The sequence below is a fragment of the Balearica regulorum genome, chromosome 5, assembly GCF_011004875.1.
Source record: "Balearica regulorum gibbericeps isolate bBalReg1 chromosome 5, bBalReg1.pri, whole genome shotgun sequence".
NCBI lineage: Eukaryota > Metazoa > Chordata > Aves > Gruiformes > Gruidae > Balearica > Balearica regulorum.
In genome coordinates, this window is record NC_046188.1 from 43995812 (window position 1) to 44010373 (window position 14562).

Below are 14562 nucleotides of genomic sequence, written 5' to 3' on the forward strand. Positions count from 1 at the left end.
TGGCACCTTCTGTTTTCCAATCTAAATCTAACCAGAATGACTTTACACATGCATCATCTCGTGCCATTTTGGCTCTTCAGCTTCACTAGCTCTTCCCCCTCCGAGGCGTCCCTCGGCCCTGGGGCATACTGCCCAGGGCATCGCCCACCGCCCCATTCCTCACAGCCAGGCCGCCATGTTGCCCACTGCCCCTTACTCAAGGCCAGGCTACCATGTCATCACGCTCCTCCAAAGACCCTTCCCACGAAGTCACTCGTGGCCTCCCTGCCTTGCCCGCAGCCCCTGACCTGTGCAGACCGGCTAGCCTGGTGGGGGTGGGAAGCCGCTGTGTCCCCGCTCGGGGGTGGCAGGGCGGGACGGGGGCTGATGCAGGGCAGTTTTGGGCGCGGAACCCTGGCGGCGTGGGGGCGTGTTCCCAGCCGGGGCGAGGGGCCGAGTAGCGCCGGGCCCTGAGCGCTGGGAGCGTCGGGCGCCTTGGAAACGGACGGAAGCCGGGAAGGAGTGGCGGCGGGAGGATGCTGAGCCCCGAGCGGCTCTCGCTACCGGGGCCCGAGTACCTGGGTAAGAGCGGGGCGACGCGGCGTGGCAGCGCCCCGAGAGCTCGGTCCCCTGGGTATGCTGCGGCCCGGCGTGGGGAGGGTTTGGTGGGGTCGGGGGTGGCTGCGGCCCGGCTTTCCCGGGGACAGCAGCGAGAGGCCTTAGGGCCGCGATGTGTCCCCAGGCGGGCCGAGGCGGGTCGGAGTGATTTCGTGTCCGCCTTCTCGGCTGGGGAGGGGGCAACATCGGAGTGTTACAGGTCGGTTGTTGTAGGGCGCTGCTTCTCCGAGTGCTCCGGGGCCGTCTTGGGTGCAGGGAGCTCCCCTCCGGTGCTCTCAGGTGTGGTCTCCGCTCGGGCAGCGCCGGCGTGAGGGAGGTGAGCTGCGGCCTCCTCCCCTGTCTCGTTGGCACCGTGTGAGTAGAGGCAAGCAGCGTCCAGCTGCTCAATGGCAGACTGTAACCTCATTTAGCCCATGAGCAAGCTTATTTTTATGCTCTTTTCCTAACCTTGGAAGGGGCGCTGTTCTTATGTTGGGAGATGGTTTGAATGTCAGCTTTTCTTCTGAAATAAGGTAGTGTTGGTAATGTTCCCCACATAAAGTTGAAATCTTTTAACTTATAAAGCAGCTGCTCCCTTATAGACTGCATCCTTTTAAGCTGGCTCTAACAGTTTGTGTTACTGCTTGATGTTCCAGGAAAATAAAGAGCAAAGTGATTTGGTGTTAATGTGTCAAATAAAAATAATTAGGATGGAATAAAGTCAATATGACTTCATTTAATTGCTAAAGAGGAGATGAATTACAAGTAGTAAGCATTTGGAACATGGTCAAGACAGTATTTTTGAAGTTAAACTCTTCAGCCATTACTTTCTAGGCCCAAGAGACTGTTTGGTAATAACTGTTGTACAGGTATACATAATTTACTGTGGCTTTCTTGTACAAGGAAAGGTCAGTAATAGCATGAATTGGTTTGTGCTGCTTGTTCCACCATGATTTTGCCATCTCTGGCAAAATGGAACAAGACTAGAGAAACACTGCTGGCTTCCAGTAAATGGAAAACCTGCCTTGCAGGGAGGAGACTAAAAAAGTTTAGTTTGTTTAGCCTAGCAATAGTGTCAATGAGGAGGGATCTGACTGTTCTTTCAAAGCACATCATAGCATGAAAGAGACATGAGGTATTTAAGCAAAGGAGTGATCTAATTTGTGTTAGAATAGAATCTCTTTGTGCTATTGCTGCTAGGCTGCTGGTAGGGTACTTTGTGCATACCTATGTAACTGCAATGCTGTTCTGTGGTAAGGAAACTCAAGGCAGAAATAAGAGTTTTAGTGCTCTGTTCTGGGTGATTCTCAGGAGACTCACTTTGCTGAAGTTCTTATTGCTGATTTCAATTCTGGAGCTAGTTCAGGTATTTGAGAACAGTATCGCAGTATGCCATATAGATACACCCTTTGGTTTTGTGCTATTCTATCACACTGTGTCAGCATTTTCAACCTACGCTTTAAGAGAGAGACTCATAACTTTTTCAGAGTTGCTCTAGGCTGAAAGTTGGAATTTTTTTTTTTTTCTTTAAAACAAGCCAACTTGGTTTTAGGTTCATTTAATTGTTTTTAATGAAATAGGCGCTTAACTTTTACTTGTGTAAAACTTATGAGTAAGGATTGAATCAGTCAAAACAATCTAGGAAGCAAACTAAAAATTCTTAAACTGTAAGAATAAACCAGTATTCTGTTTCACATCTGAAGTTGAGAAATAAGACTAAGAGGTGTGCAAGGTTGTTAGGTGCAAGCAGCTTTATTAACCCACTTAAAGTGAACCTCCTTTTATCTCTGTTCCACCTGCTGATGTACCATTCCCTTTTCATTTTGTAAAACCTTCTAAATTATTCTGACATTGAGGTCAGAAAAAGACACAGGTGTGAGCATGTCAGGTTGAGCAATACCTTGTATAAGAGCCTGTTCTGTTGATCACTTAGTATATCCTCCTGTTTAGGTTGCAATATCTGCTGTTGGGGGGGGGGGGCGGGGGGGAGGGGGAAAGGATCTGTTAGGTGATGGTATTGTTATTAGCTGTAAATGTTACCAATAACAATGTTTTTGTCTTGGTGAGACTTTGTAACTTACCGAACTGCTCACAGATCCTGCTGAATGAATTGTATATTAGCAGTAGGAAAGTAGTTAAAAAATCAATCAAACAAAACCCCCAAAACCTGATCTCTTCCCCTCCCCTCTCCCCAAATAAACACACCTCCCCACACGCTTTCATAAGATGCTTTTATGTTTTCTAGGTGTACCGGGCATTCTGAAATCATCATTCTTTGAATTTGTTCTATTGCGTGCCTCAAAGTCTTGTTAATGGAGTTGTCTGATGTGGGGTTGTAAGCAAATGTGATAAGTTTCACTTTCTGTAATTTCATTCTGAAGTTGTGTTGCCCCAGGCTGCCACATAAAGTATTCTGCGAGCCTCCCAGATCAGATGGCACTGTCTTTCCTGACCTGGAATGGGCAAGCTTCACCTAACCTCTTTTTCCTCTTTTCCCTCTTTTCCTTCTTTTCCTTTTTCAGTATCAAAACCAAGCCAACAAATAAAATGAGTGGCCAAAATAACATTACATGCTACTTGCTGCATTACTTTTTTTTCGAGATGATTCTTCCATGTGCAATTCGGATTCTAAGAGGGAAATAAAAGCAGTTGTGAATTAAAATAGAAGTGAACAGGGAGAGAATTAAGCATTCACTTCACTTAAGATGAAAAATAATTGCGAAACTTTAGTACAGCAGAGTTCTTGGAAAATAAAAATCAGGGCAACACATCTCATGCGCCAATGATTGCGAGATAGTAGGTAGAAGAACAGAGATGACTGATACTCAGTGAATAGAAAAGGAGATGTGGTCCGCAGAGTTGGCAGGCTACAGTGAAGATGTTGTAACAAGCAGGACATTTTAAACAGTGTTTTCATTGAATAAACAACACTTATTGTTTGGGATAGTGATGAAAATGTGTTTCTCATTTGATGGATGAAACTGGAACTACAGTAGGCAAAATGAGGCCTGTTTGAGACACTTTTCCATGCCTTCCTCATTATGGTTTAATAACTGGTGATTGCTCAGTTATTTATAGCAGGCAATGGAGCATTTAGTGTATTGTTCTGGTTGTGCAGCTGTCTTCTGAAACTCCAAATTGTATTCCCTCCCACCCTTTCCTGTCACGGAGAAAAAGCAGTAGATTATTGCAAATTTCTGAACTTTTATTTTTCTCTGGATTCTCCTCCCCTCTACTCCCCAACTCCAGGATGTACTTTCTTTTCTTCCTTTGCCAATGTAAGACATGTAAGAACACAAATATTCTGTTAGGGAAGTGTCTTATCAGTAAAGCACGGGGCTATTAAGTGCCAGAAACATGGTCATGTTTCCTCATCTCTCTCATAAGAAGTATCGGGCTTCGTGATTAGAAAGAACGCATGCATGGTATTGGTGCTTTTACAAAACTGAATCGCTCTCAGCAGAGAACTTTTGTTGTGTTAGAGACTTTGCAGGTACCTAGGGTTTACTCTTCTTCTAAACAGTCTTAAGAAATACTGAGTTGGAAAGTCCAAGTGCAATTGTTTTCTTTAACAGCATAATTAATGTATAAGTTACGTTGTTATCCAGACATTTCAGCTTATACTGAGTCTTCTCTCAGTCTAGATATTTGATGAGCTTCTGTGAGGCACTCTGGCTGAAAGAGCTTATGGTCTAAAGAGAGAGAATGCCTTTTTTTTTCTTTTTAAAAATTTTATTTCTTTCTCTGTTGTACACATAGGAGAACTATAACGTGGAAGATGAATGACTTCCCCACTAATGTGTAAGATTTTCCTTGTAGAAGTGTTAGATATGTTTGAATCTTCTTACACTCAGTCTAATACTTCCTCCAAAAGATGGAGGTTTCATCCCCAAACCTGCTGTTGCACTACAAGATTTCCACCTTAACTTGAAAGGCAACAGGTGAAATCTGATCCTGATCTAGGTAGATTTCCAGAACTGGAGAGCACACAGTCCTTTTTTTTCAGTAGGAATAGGTAGGGAACCATTAGGCTACTTAATGCCCTTATAACCAGCTAGAACGACAATTACTTCCACAATGTTAATAATACACTGCATAAATTCAGTTTGGTGTTTTTTGTGAGTTGGTTTTTTTTAAACCCAATAACTCAACAATTTTGCGTTGGTGAGGTGGTGATTTGTAGCAGCTGTGTGGCATTTTGCAGGAAGTGGTCTGCTGGAGGGGCTTGAACAATAAAGTCAGTCTGTGTGTAACCTCAGGAGTGCAAACTGAAAGAGTACAATGTCATGGTTTGTGATTAGCATGCTGATTAATTGTTTGAAACAAATTTTCAGTTATGGTCAAGATTAAATTATAAACTGAAACATTTCTTAAATTTTTTGTTGAAAGTGGTTTTGAAATTGTGAACATACGAAGTGCGATACAGTTGTGCTGTGTGGCCACTTTGCATGTGTTCCTGAGTAACAGCGCATGTCTCACATCATGGTGTTATCTCTGGTATGACAAGGTCTGCTTGTACTTCATTACATGTTCTGCCCTTCAAAAAAAACCAAACCTTTTTTTGAGGGATAATAGGAAATTACACTGTGAAACTGTGCAAAGCTAGAAGGAACTACAGCTGTACAGTGATTTAGCTTTTAGGTTGGTTATTTTGTTTACATACTTCTCTTGCTCAGGCCATTCCTTAGCAATATCTGAAGAGATTAAATCCCTAATGATATCTGAAAAGATTAAAAACAGCATCCTGCAAGACCATTAATTCTGGAAAAACTTCCAGAGCTGATGTGATTTTATTCTTGCAGTTTCTATCCTTACTAATTCCCACTCACATCATTATTGTTTTGGTAATATTTGCGTGAAATTGATTTTGTGTTACTGTAGATGCGTCTTTCCAATGTGCATAATACAGCAATGTCCTTAGTTAAGCTCCAATTTAGAATAAATAGTGAAAGGGTATTTAGCTGTTATACTATACACTCTTAGAGATTAAAAAATGCCAGAAATATTCCAAATACATTAAAGCTTATTATGCTCTTGAACTTCTGATAATTGAAATGAATCATAATGTTAATTGCATCAAATAGTGTGTATTTTTGGCACTTCAGTTGAGGAGAAGGCAAGTAATTAACAAACGTTGGTCTTATTATCCAGGAATTCCCACTCCTGATTTTTCAACGTACTCAGTTATGCCAGGAATGAACCAGCCATTAAAAGGAAAAAAAAAAAAAAAAAAAGCCCTCTTATGTGAATACAGTACAAATTGTTTTGGTAGACAGCTCATGTTCCAGAAGGAGTCATCTCTCACGAAGAGTTGAGCAATGATGTAGCTAGCTGATTTGATAATAATTTGATAAATACTTACCTCTGCTGCAGGGCTCTGTTCTGTTGCTCCTTTAAACAAGGTATGATTTGATACCAATTTATTCCAATCATACACTTTCTTCACCTTGTTTGGTGCACTTTATTTTTCTTTTGCAGCATCCGCTGCTATTTTTATTGCATCTTCTGGCCATCCTGTGTTTGCCATTCCTTTCAAGTATGGCATGCAGCATCACTTCTTTGTAGGTGTGCTGAAATACTGATCTTCAGGTTTTCTTCTCTGCCTTTAGAAAAGGCAAATTTATTGGAAAGAGAAGCTTATCAATGTAGCATTAGGGAGATGCATCTAAGTTGTAAAACTAGAAAACTAATATTAAAAAATAGTATGGTTAATGTGATTGTGTTGCCAATATGTGCTGAAGTAGGTATCACGTAACTCACACAGACAGTACTGTGGCACTTCCAAGGTCTTAATCCTCTCCGTTCCTGAGCACTGTTGAATAATAAAAATATTGCATATATGCAATATCATGACTTAAAGGTGACATGTATTTCCTTCCTTCTTCCTGAATTTCTGGCTTTGAGAATTTCAGTGCATATATTCTGTTTCATGCAGTGGTAGTATTTACATTAAATTTTCCTTTTCCTTCAAGTTTTTTCAGGTATCAATGCTTGTTTTTAAAATCTTTGTAATCAAACCTATGAATTAGTGGATTGTTTGTTCTCATAAGAAGATTGAAAAAAGTCATTTGGTGGTTATAAAAGGACTAGTTTTACTAGTTTAAATACACACGCAAAATGATTTGGTGCAGTTATGGCTAAATGGAATTAGTTGTGATTGTCTAATCTGTTGCAGTGAAGTCAGTAGAGATTGTGGATTAACTGTGGATGCAATTCTTATTTTGCCTTTTACATATACATACTTACAGATTTATATGACCTGATCTGGCTGTGCTAAAATTGAACATCCACTGTTTATCCCTGAATTTGGTTCTGCACCAAAAGTGCATTGATTCAAAAATTTGCTTTGAACCTTGGGCGTGTGAGCATGTGAATGTGGTAGAGGCTGTTCTCTCAAGTGCTGCAGTAGCCAATTTTGAATGAGCTGTACTTTATATACTGCTACTGATAGGACAGAGGCTCTAAGTGTAACATCATTGTTAGTGGTTTAGTGGTAAGAATTAAGATACTCTGTGCGAAGGTATCTACTTAACATCAGGTCATGGGCTGCCAGAAGACTCTTCTGTGAACTTAGACTGTCAGATCTTTCTGTGAAAGCTGCCTGGTAGCAAAGCTTGCTGACAGCAAAGAGTGGCACCTACCAAATGACTGTGGCAGGCACAGTAACTTACAGTTTGGGGTAGGTGCATGGGATTTCAGGCAAGAGTTGAGCAAATATGGGTTACATGAACCATTAACTTGGAAGGTTTTGTACGAGCAGGGAGGACAGCCTTTGTTGCAATAAGCCATAAACAAATAAATGCTGAGGATGATAACCTGTTGTAATACCACCTGCATGGAAGCTGCAGTATACTGAAGTTCTGTCATGAAGAAAATTAGTAGAGACAGAAAGCTGTGAATAGTACAGTTGCACGAGCATTTGGGCTTTACATTCTGAATTGGACTTGCTGCCTTATTATTGCAAGCTAAGCCTCAAAGATATGAGCAACATGTATACCAATACACCATTTACAGTTGGGCCAGATGATCCTCAAGGTCCCTTCCAACCTGGTATTCTATGATTATCTCCCTCCTTTTTCAAAGAGATTGAAACTGTTAAATACATATGAATCATCCCATTTATTTTGCACAGGACGCCACTGATTTTTAACTCTGCTTGCATAAATAGTTAACATTCCAGTATGATTCCAGTGTTTGTTATGGAAAGTACCATTTGTATAAATTATGGAAGTACTATTTTGCTATAACCAGACTCCTGGCACTTTATTTTGCTTCTCTGGCCTGCTAGAACCTGCCTGCAAATTAAATTTTATTCTGTGACTTTTCTGTGTAGGGTAGAGTTGGTTGGGTTATGAAACATACTACTTGAACCATTCCATGGAACTGGGCGGACAGCGAACTGGAAGCCAGAGCTGGAATTTGGTTTGGCAGTGTGAACTGTGCTACCTGGAAAATGGCACAGCAGCTGAAAAGTCAGAGACAGACTTCTCAGGGAGATTGCAAGTGCTATTATTTTCTTTCAGCTTCTCTGCTCACCAATTTCTTCCCTCCTCCATGCCTCTACCTATTTTCTGGGAAATAGAGAGAGAGGTTCTTTGCCAGGATCCTTAGGCCATTCAACAAAAAGCTTAACAGAAATATCCTTTTACCAGCAACTGTATTCAACAGTGACCCATATATATTTGTGTACATTTTTAACTGTGACAGAAACGTCTGAAATTCAGTGTTGAAAGTTAATTTATTCTCCAGGAGCAGGCTCAAAGGTATTTGTTATAGAGGTCAGCCCCATTGTGCTGTGTAGCACTGTGGGACTGTGCTTGTCTATTCCCACAGGCTTTTAGGGGAGAGGCTAATGACTCTGAAGAAGCAAAATAACAAAAATATGTTTCATTGATAGGGGCTTTCTACAAAAGGAGGAGTGTATACTACCCCACAACGTTTTGAGAATGGTTTTGCAGTTGAGCAGAAGTTTATTGCAGGCTGAGATGAGTGGAAGCCTGTCTGCTAGTACCATTTCCTGGCTTCATCTGGTACGGCTGACAGCTCAAGAGGGGCCTGGGACGACAGTTTCTGAGTGCAAGATGGGCTGCATAATGAAGAGGGAGGAAGGATGGGCTGAAATAAAGTTACCCAGTTGCTGTTATCTTGAGCCTGTGACTGAGTTGCACGACTCATTTCTCCCTCAGGGGACACAGGTGCGCAGAGCTATTTTTCTTTAATCACTCACATAAATTAAATTTATTCCTTTGCATTAAAATAATTAAATAAAGCTACGCCCTGTATCTTTTAGTGCCAGATGATATCTTTGAACCTTTGGCTCACCATTTTGCTATCAGCTGCAAGGTATTTTCCAGGGTGTGCTTAACCAATTTTACCATTGTCCTGAAAAGTGTTCTAGGCAGAGAAATCCCCTGATAGCAATCAATGTTCATACATACTTTTAATCACTATATCCACTGGGAATAATCATTTCCGGGCCTCTCTTGAAGTCCACCTGCCCCACACTAAGATGAAAAGGACTTCTATGCTGTGTATCAAGTGGCACAGGCTTGATGCTTACCAGGATATTAAGCACAAATTACAATGGTTTGAAGAATATTGATGTGGGTCTGAGGTTGGCCAGTTGCTGGTGAGGGGATGATGCTGCCAAGTCTGGAGCAGATTGGCAAGGAGCAAGAACAGCCTTTGCCTTTCCTATATCCCCTAAGGGTTTTCTGCTGCTCTTTTTAGGACACGACACTACTTGCAAAGGTGCAGTAGCATACGTGTTTAGGATGGAGGTGTGTGCTTTGGGAACAGGGTTTGTGTGCTTTCCAGGTTAGGAATGATTTTCCTGGGTTCGTTGTGACTTGTCTTCTGATTGTTGAACTTGTAGATTTGGAAAGTCTACTGCTTGGTAGCTGGCGCATCACCCCAGACTCAGCTCTTTGTTGCTCCAACTTGGTTTCTAGCCAAAAACATCAAAGGGCCTCAGTGGCAAATCTGTGTTGCTCCCTCCCCGGCAAATGCTTGATTTGTACGGAGTCTGCCCCCTGTAGAAGCAGCAAAATGGTTTGTGTCATACCAAAATATCTTTACTCAGGAGTCTTATAAGTGAGTGGCATTCTGTGGTTGGTACTGGCAGGTCTACCACTTCTGAAATGTCCTTATGTTTGATTTAGGCAGTTATTTGAGACTGACTGTTGAGCAATATAAATCTCTCTTGGCATCGAGACCTGTTCCCCACCTGCCACTCCATGAACATTCACTGATGCTTGTATGGAAACAGATGTACTTTTATTTGCACCTTTAGGAAAAAAACTTTACAGAACAACCCTGGAGCTACTTGGCTTTGGTAAGGAGGGAAGGGCAGGGAACACCTAAAGCTCTGCAACAGCACCATAGATACAGCATTGACCATCTGTATATGAAAGATGACTGTGACTCAGAACAGAGATCACAAACTGCTCTTGAGTAAGCATTTTCCAGTGAGGCAGTCTCACAACTTCTCCTCTTCTTTCACTTCCAGAATCTCAGGGGATTTAAAAAAAAAAACAAAACAGCACTGTTAATGACTAACTCTGTGTAGCCAGGAAAGCAAGCAAGATTTAGGTCAGGAGTTTTACTATCTAAGAGAATAAAACTTCTACTCTGTAACTGAGAGAGCAAATGCTTGTTGGCTTGTTGTGTAAGGCACGCAACTAGGCTAGTCTCGCTCTGTGCTTTGCAGGCCCCTTGTATTCTAATTTCTGTCTCTTACTGTCTTTTATTTGCAGCTCAAAGACATGTCCTCACGTACATGGAGGATGCAGTGAGCCAGCTGCTGGAGAACAGAGAAGATATTAGTCAGTATGGCATTGCCAGGTTCTTCACTGAATAGTAAGTACATCAGGATGCTGCCAATAGGGCCAGCCTGAGGGGGGCTTTTGGAAACAGGCAGGGTACATGGAGAATGGAGCTGGACACATGCTGATTATGTTGTGAATGCTGGATTTCTCTGGGTTAGCCAAGGGCTGCCTGAGCATGTTTCGGAAATGTGCATGGGTTTCATACAGTTAAGTACTTTCCTATTACAAATATTCACATGAAGTAGTCACTTTGGGGAACAGAGCTTTTAAAAGCATATAGAAACCTAAATGCTGCTTGCCTTAATCAGGGCTGTTGGTGTCAAAAACAGACTGCTTCTGGTTTCAGCAGCATTCATTCTTTCTTTTTTCTGGGTGTGAATTTGAACTGTTTTGTCTCCTCCTGTGATTGTTGTCCTGTTGAATGCTTTAATAGAAAGCCTTTTCCTCCCTTAAAACCTGCGTAAGTCCTTAAATAATGAATATAATAATTGGCACAGATAATCTCTTTCTACTAATTTGGAAGGAGTGTTTTTTGGGGAAGAACTGTGTGCTGGTCTTCAGTGTTGTTGACATTGACTCAGCCAATTGCTGTATGTTTTGCCAACTCGTTAATGTCTTGCACAACATCAAAAACTCTTCCAGGTAGCTTCATTAAAGATCTCTTGGTAATGTGTGTGCTTGCAGTGGTTATATGTTTCTGTCTTCTGATGTTCATTTAAAAATCTTTCCTTGCTTCCTTTCCTGTTACCTTTTTCTGAGGCAAATCAATGTGCAGAGTGTTTCACCACAATCTCTGTAATACAGCAGTGGAAGAGTATCTCAAAGCACAGGAGTAGCTTGCTTTCTCAATTGACCACAGTTTCAGGGGTTTTTTGTGGTTTTGTTTTGGTTTTGTTTTCTTTCCTGCACATCAGCGTCCATCTAATCTCCAAATGAGATGTAACTTGCTAATTTGACTGATCGGACAACTTGCGTTATATTTTCTTGCCCCATGTACATTTTCAACTTTTAAACAACTGAGATTCTCACTGTTAAATGAGTGAGATAAATACTGCAGCAAGTCTGAGAAGAAATTCTGAAAGCTTTTTTCTTTTTTTGACATAAGGAAACAAGCAGTTCAAGACTAGCATGGTATTGACCATCTTGGCAGAGGAGGTAAGATATGGGCCATCTTGCTACGTCTGTTCATATAACAGATCTTTTAGGTAGATGGCATTGTAACAAGAAAATATGGTTTCTTGGTAGTACCTTATCTCTTTTGCTCTTAACAAAGTACTTCCACCTTTCACTTGGAGTGAATCATCTGCAAAGTCTGGAAGACCATGCAAAATAGCATAAAGGCAATTTTTCTAGAAGAATCAAGCTTAGTTTACTGTTAACCTTTCTCTGTAACTTAGTGTAACTAGAATGAATACTGACTTTAAAAGACCTCAGAAATCTACTTTAAAAGCAAATAATACTTGGTACTACATGGATTTTTATAAGGAGATGGATGTTACCAAAGTTAAAAAAATGCATAGTCTCAGGAATGAAACTCTTACTATACAAACCAATGAACAGTATAATTACACGTTCTGAGTAAGTTGTAGTGGTCACTGTTAAGTGACGGTTGGGAAGAATTAATCACTGAGAGTAGGTTTTGGGGGCAAATGAAGGTACAACCTGTGCACTTGGTGTGATGGGGAATCATGATACACCAACTGATAAAGGTGAGTTTCCATAGAAAGTAATGCTGACAGTAGTCAGCTGAACAAATAGTCAGTGAAGAGGAACTTAGGAAAGATAAAGAGCATGACTACCATGACCTCCACCCACTGACAGGATTTCTTTACCAGGGTTGAAGGCAAGGTGGCTCTGAAATACCCATCTGAAGTCATCATTCAGGCATTTCTCCGGATCGGATTTGGTTTGCACCTGCTTTCAAGCTGATATATCAGGGCCTTTTCTAAACTTATGATCATATATACTTAAAAAAAATAAATGGTGAGCAAAGAGGTCTTCCACACTTTTCGAAACTGCTCACATTGCTTCTCTATAGTATTTCTTAATCATGACATGATAACCACTTGCTTTTAACTTCCTATTCCTCTTCTGCCTTTGAAAGAATAAATAGTAATTCAAGCTCATTATAACAAACAAAACCATCACCGTAGAGCACAACCCTCTGACTGACTTAGGTACTAGAGATCATTTTTTCCCCGTTTATTTTCAAAGATGTGAATTCCTAAAATTATTTTTATTCGCACTCAGTGTTCTGTGGAGCTTCTGATTTCTTGAAAGGCAAAGGCTGCATGTCTTTTTTCTGTGACTAATACAGAACAAGTCATTCTTTTTTTTTTTTTCTTTATTTCTTTTATAGTATGTCTGGAGTTTAGCAGATCAAACTGTCCCTGTACCAAAGCACAAACAGGCTTAGTAATTTTGAGAGTTGCGAAACTCTTTAAGATTTGAAATGTGGGATTCTTTATTTAAAGTGGAGAATAAATGATCAGCAATATGGGTGTAGGTACACCCAATTTCCTGTTACAAAAGCGTCATACGTACTGGCTCCCAGGTCTTAGTGGTGAGCCCTCACTGCCCAATAGACTTCTATTCATCCACGCAACTGTCAACATTTGTTCAGGCTGTGCTTTGAAGGCTACACCGGTTTTGTATTGCTCTGCCAAGCAGATAAGCTTGATCTTGATTTTTATCTTTAATCTCAGTATCTTCAAACTCAAAGATAACTTATGAGATTCCAGAAGGTTTGTGTGCACTCTCCTAGTGTTTTCCTTGTTCCAGGTTATTCTACATGAGAGGATTGACACACATGCTAATGTGTGTCCAGTTTTTCACATTGTGCTTTCCCTCTTTATGCTCACTTAAAATTAGAGACCCAGCCCAGGGTTTAGAAAGCTAGCAGGTAGGCTCAAGCAAGTGACTTTTTTTTTTTAGTGTGTATGGGATAAAATAACAACTTCTGTAACTTTTCCAAAATAATGAAGTTAGTGTGTCAAGGATGGGTATTAAATATTCTCCAAACTCTTCTTAGAGGGCACATTTTTCAATAGAGTGGTGTTCCATGGACCTCTTTTGCTGGATTCACCACTGAAGAGCAATCATGGCCTTTCCATCATGCATTGCAATGTCCTACCTCACCGTGAGTAACTTAAAATCTTTATGCTAGTTACAACAACTATTTTTATGGGTAAATAAGAAAATCTTTGGGGGTTTAGCTTACCTGAGTGAAATTTCAGAGCTGAAAACTATGTGGTCATGTAGCTCTGTATGGATCAAGCAGTAAGTACTACAGGCGATGAGTGTTTCTAGTTGTTTCTAGGAAATTAAATTGGGTATGTATTCCACTACTATCCACAGCCTAGCGCCAGGATTGCTGATTTCAGGGGGCTGACTTTCATTTCTACAGTTCTCCTTCCAGAATATTTTTAGTCTTCAAGGATATTTTTTTCTCCCACTTTATTCCATTGTTCATTTGTCCCAATCATGTGGACATCTGCTTGCAATCTTGGGAGTCCTTGAGGCTCCCCTCATCTGACTCAGTCCTGACCATTACAGGAATAGGGATCAATCACCTTTCTGCCAATTAATCCACATATTTTAGCTAAATGAGTAAAATTATGTCTCTCTTAGGACTAGTCTTGATTTTATAGATATGCTGAAATGCTACTGGTATTTGTTCATTACAAACCCAAGAAATCTCTGTTCTGCTTTTGAATCTCCATGAAATGCAGATTCTTGAAAGTTCTCTGTGTAATTGCAAACTAATGCTGCTTTACTTCTTCCAGCCTAACTTCTGTGCCAGCATATCTTAAAGGGACATGTTCTTCCTATACATTATTTATCATCCTGTTTTCTTGATCTTTCCTGTACTGAAGAAAAACAGGGCCCCCATGCTAATGATCACGCAGAGGGAATGTGCATAGCATCCCGCTTTGTATTTTCTGGGATCTTAAAGGGAGCCTGTGTGGCTTTTTTCCACTTCAGCTGGAAGAAGCAACAAAAAAAAAATTGACCAAGAGACTTCCTACTAATAATTTTTGCTTTTCTTGTGGGCTAACGCTTTGCTTGAAACTTTCTCTTCCACCTTGCAGGTAGATGTGCTACTGTCTTCAAAACTGTTTGGAAAGCTCAGAAATATTAACCAGTGATAACTTACCTT

At 40.8% G+C, this 14562-nt stretch overlaps 1 protein-coding gene across 1 annotated transcript in view; it reads left to right on the forward strand.

Moving 5' to 3' along the window:
- Window positions 1–447: 447 nt before the first annotated feature.
- CSTPP1 (centriolar satellite-associated tubulin polyglutamylase complex regulator 1) overlaps window positions 448–14562 on the forward strand; it is an 84157-nt gene continuing 70042 nt past the window's right edge. The window contains exons 1-2 of the mRNA XM_075754577.1: window positions 448–561; window positions 10332–10434. Of these exons, the coding sequence (XP_075610692.1) occupies window positions 516–561; window positions 10332–10434 (149 nt within the window). The 5' untranslated portion in view covers window positions 448–515. The remainder of the gene's footprint in view (window positions 562–10331; window positions 10435–14562) is intronic.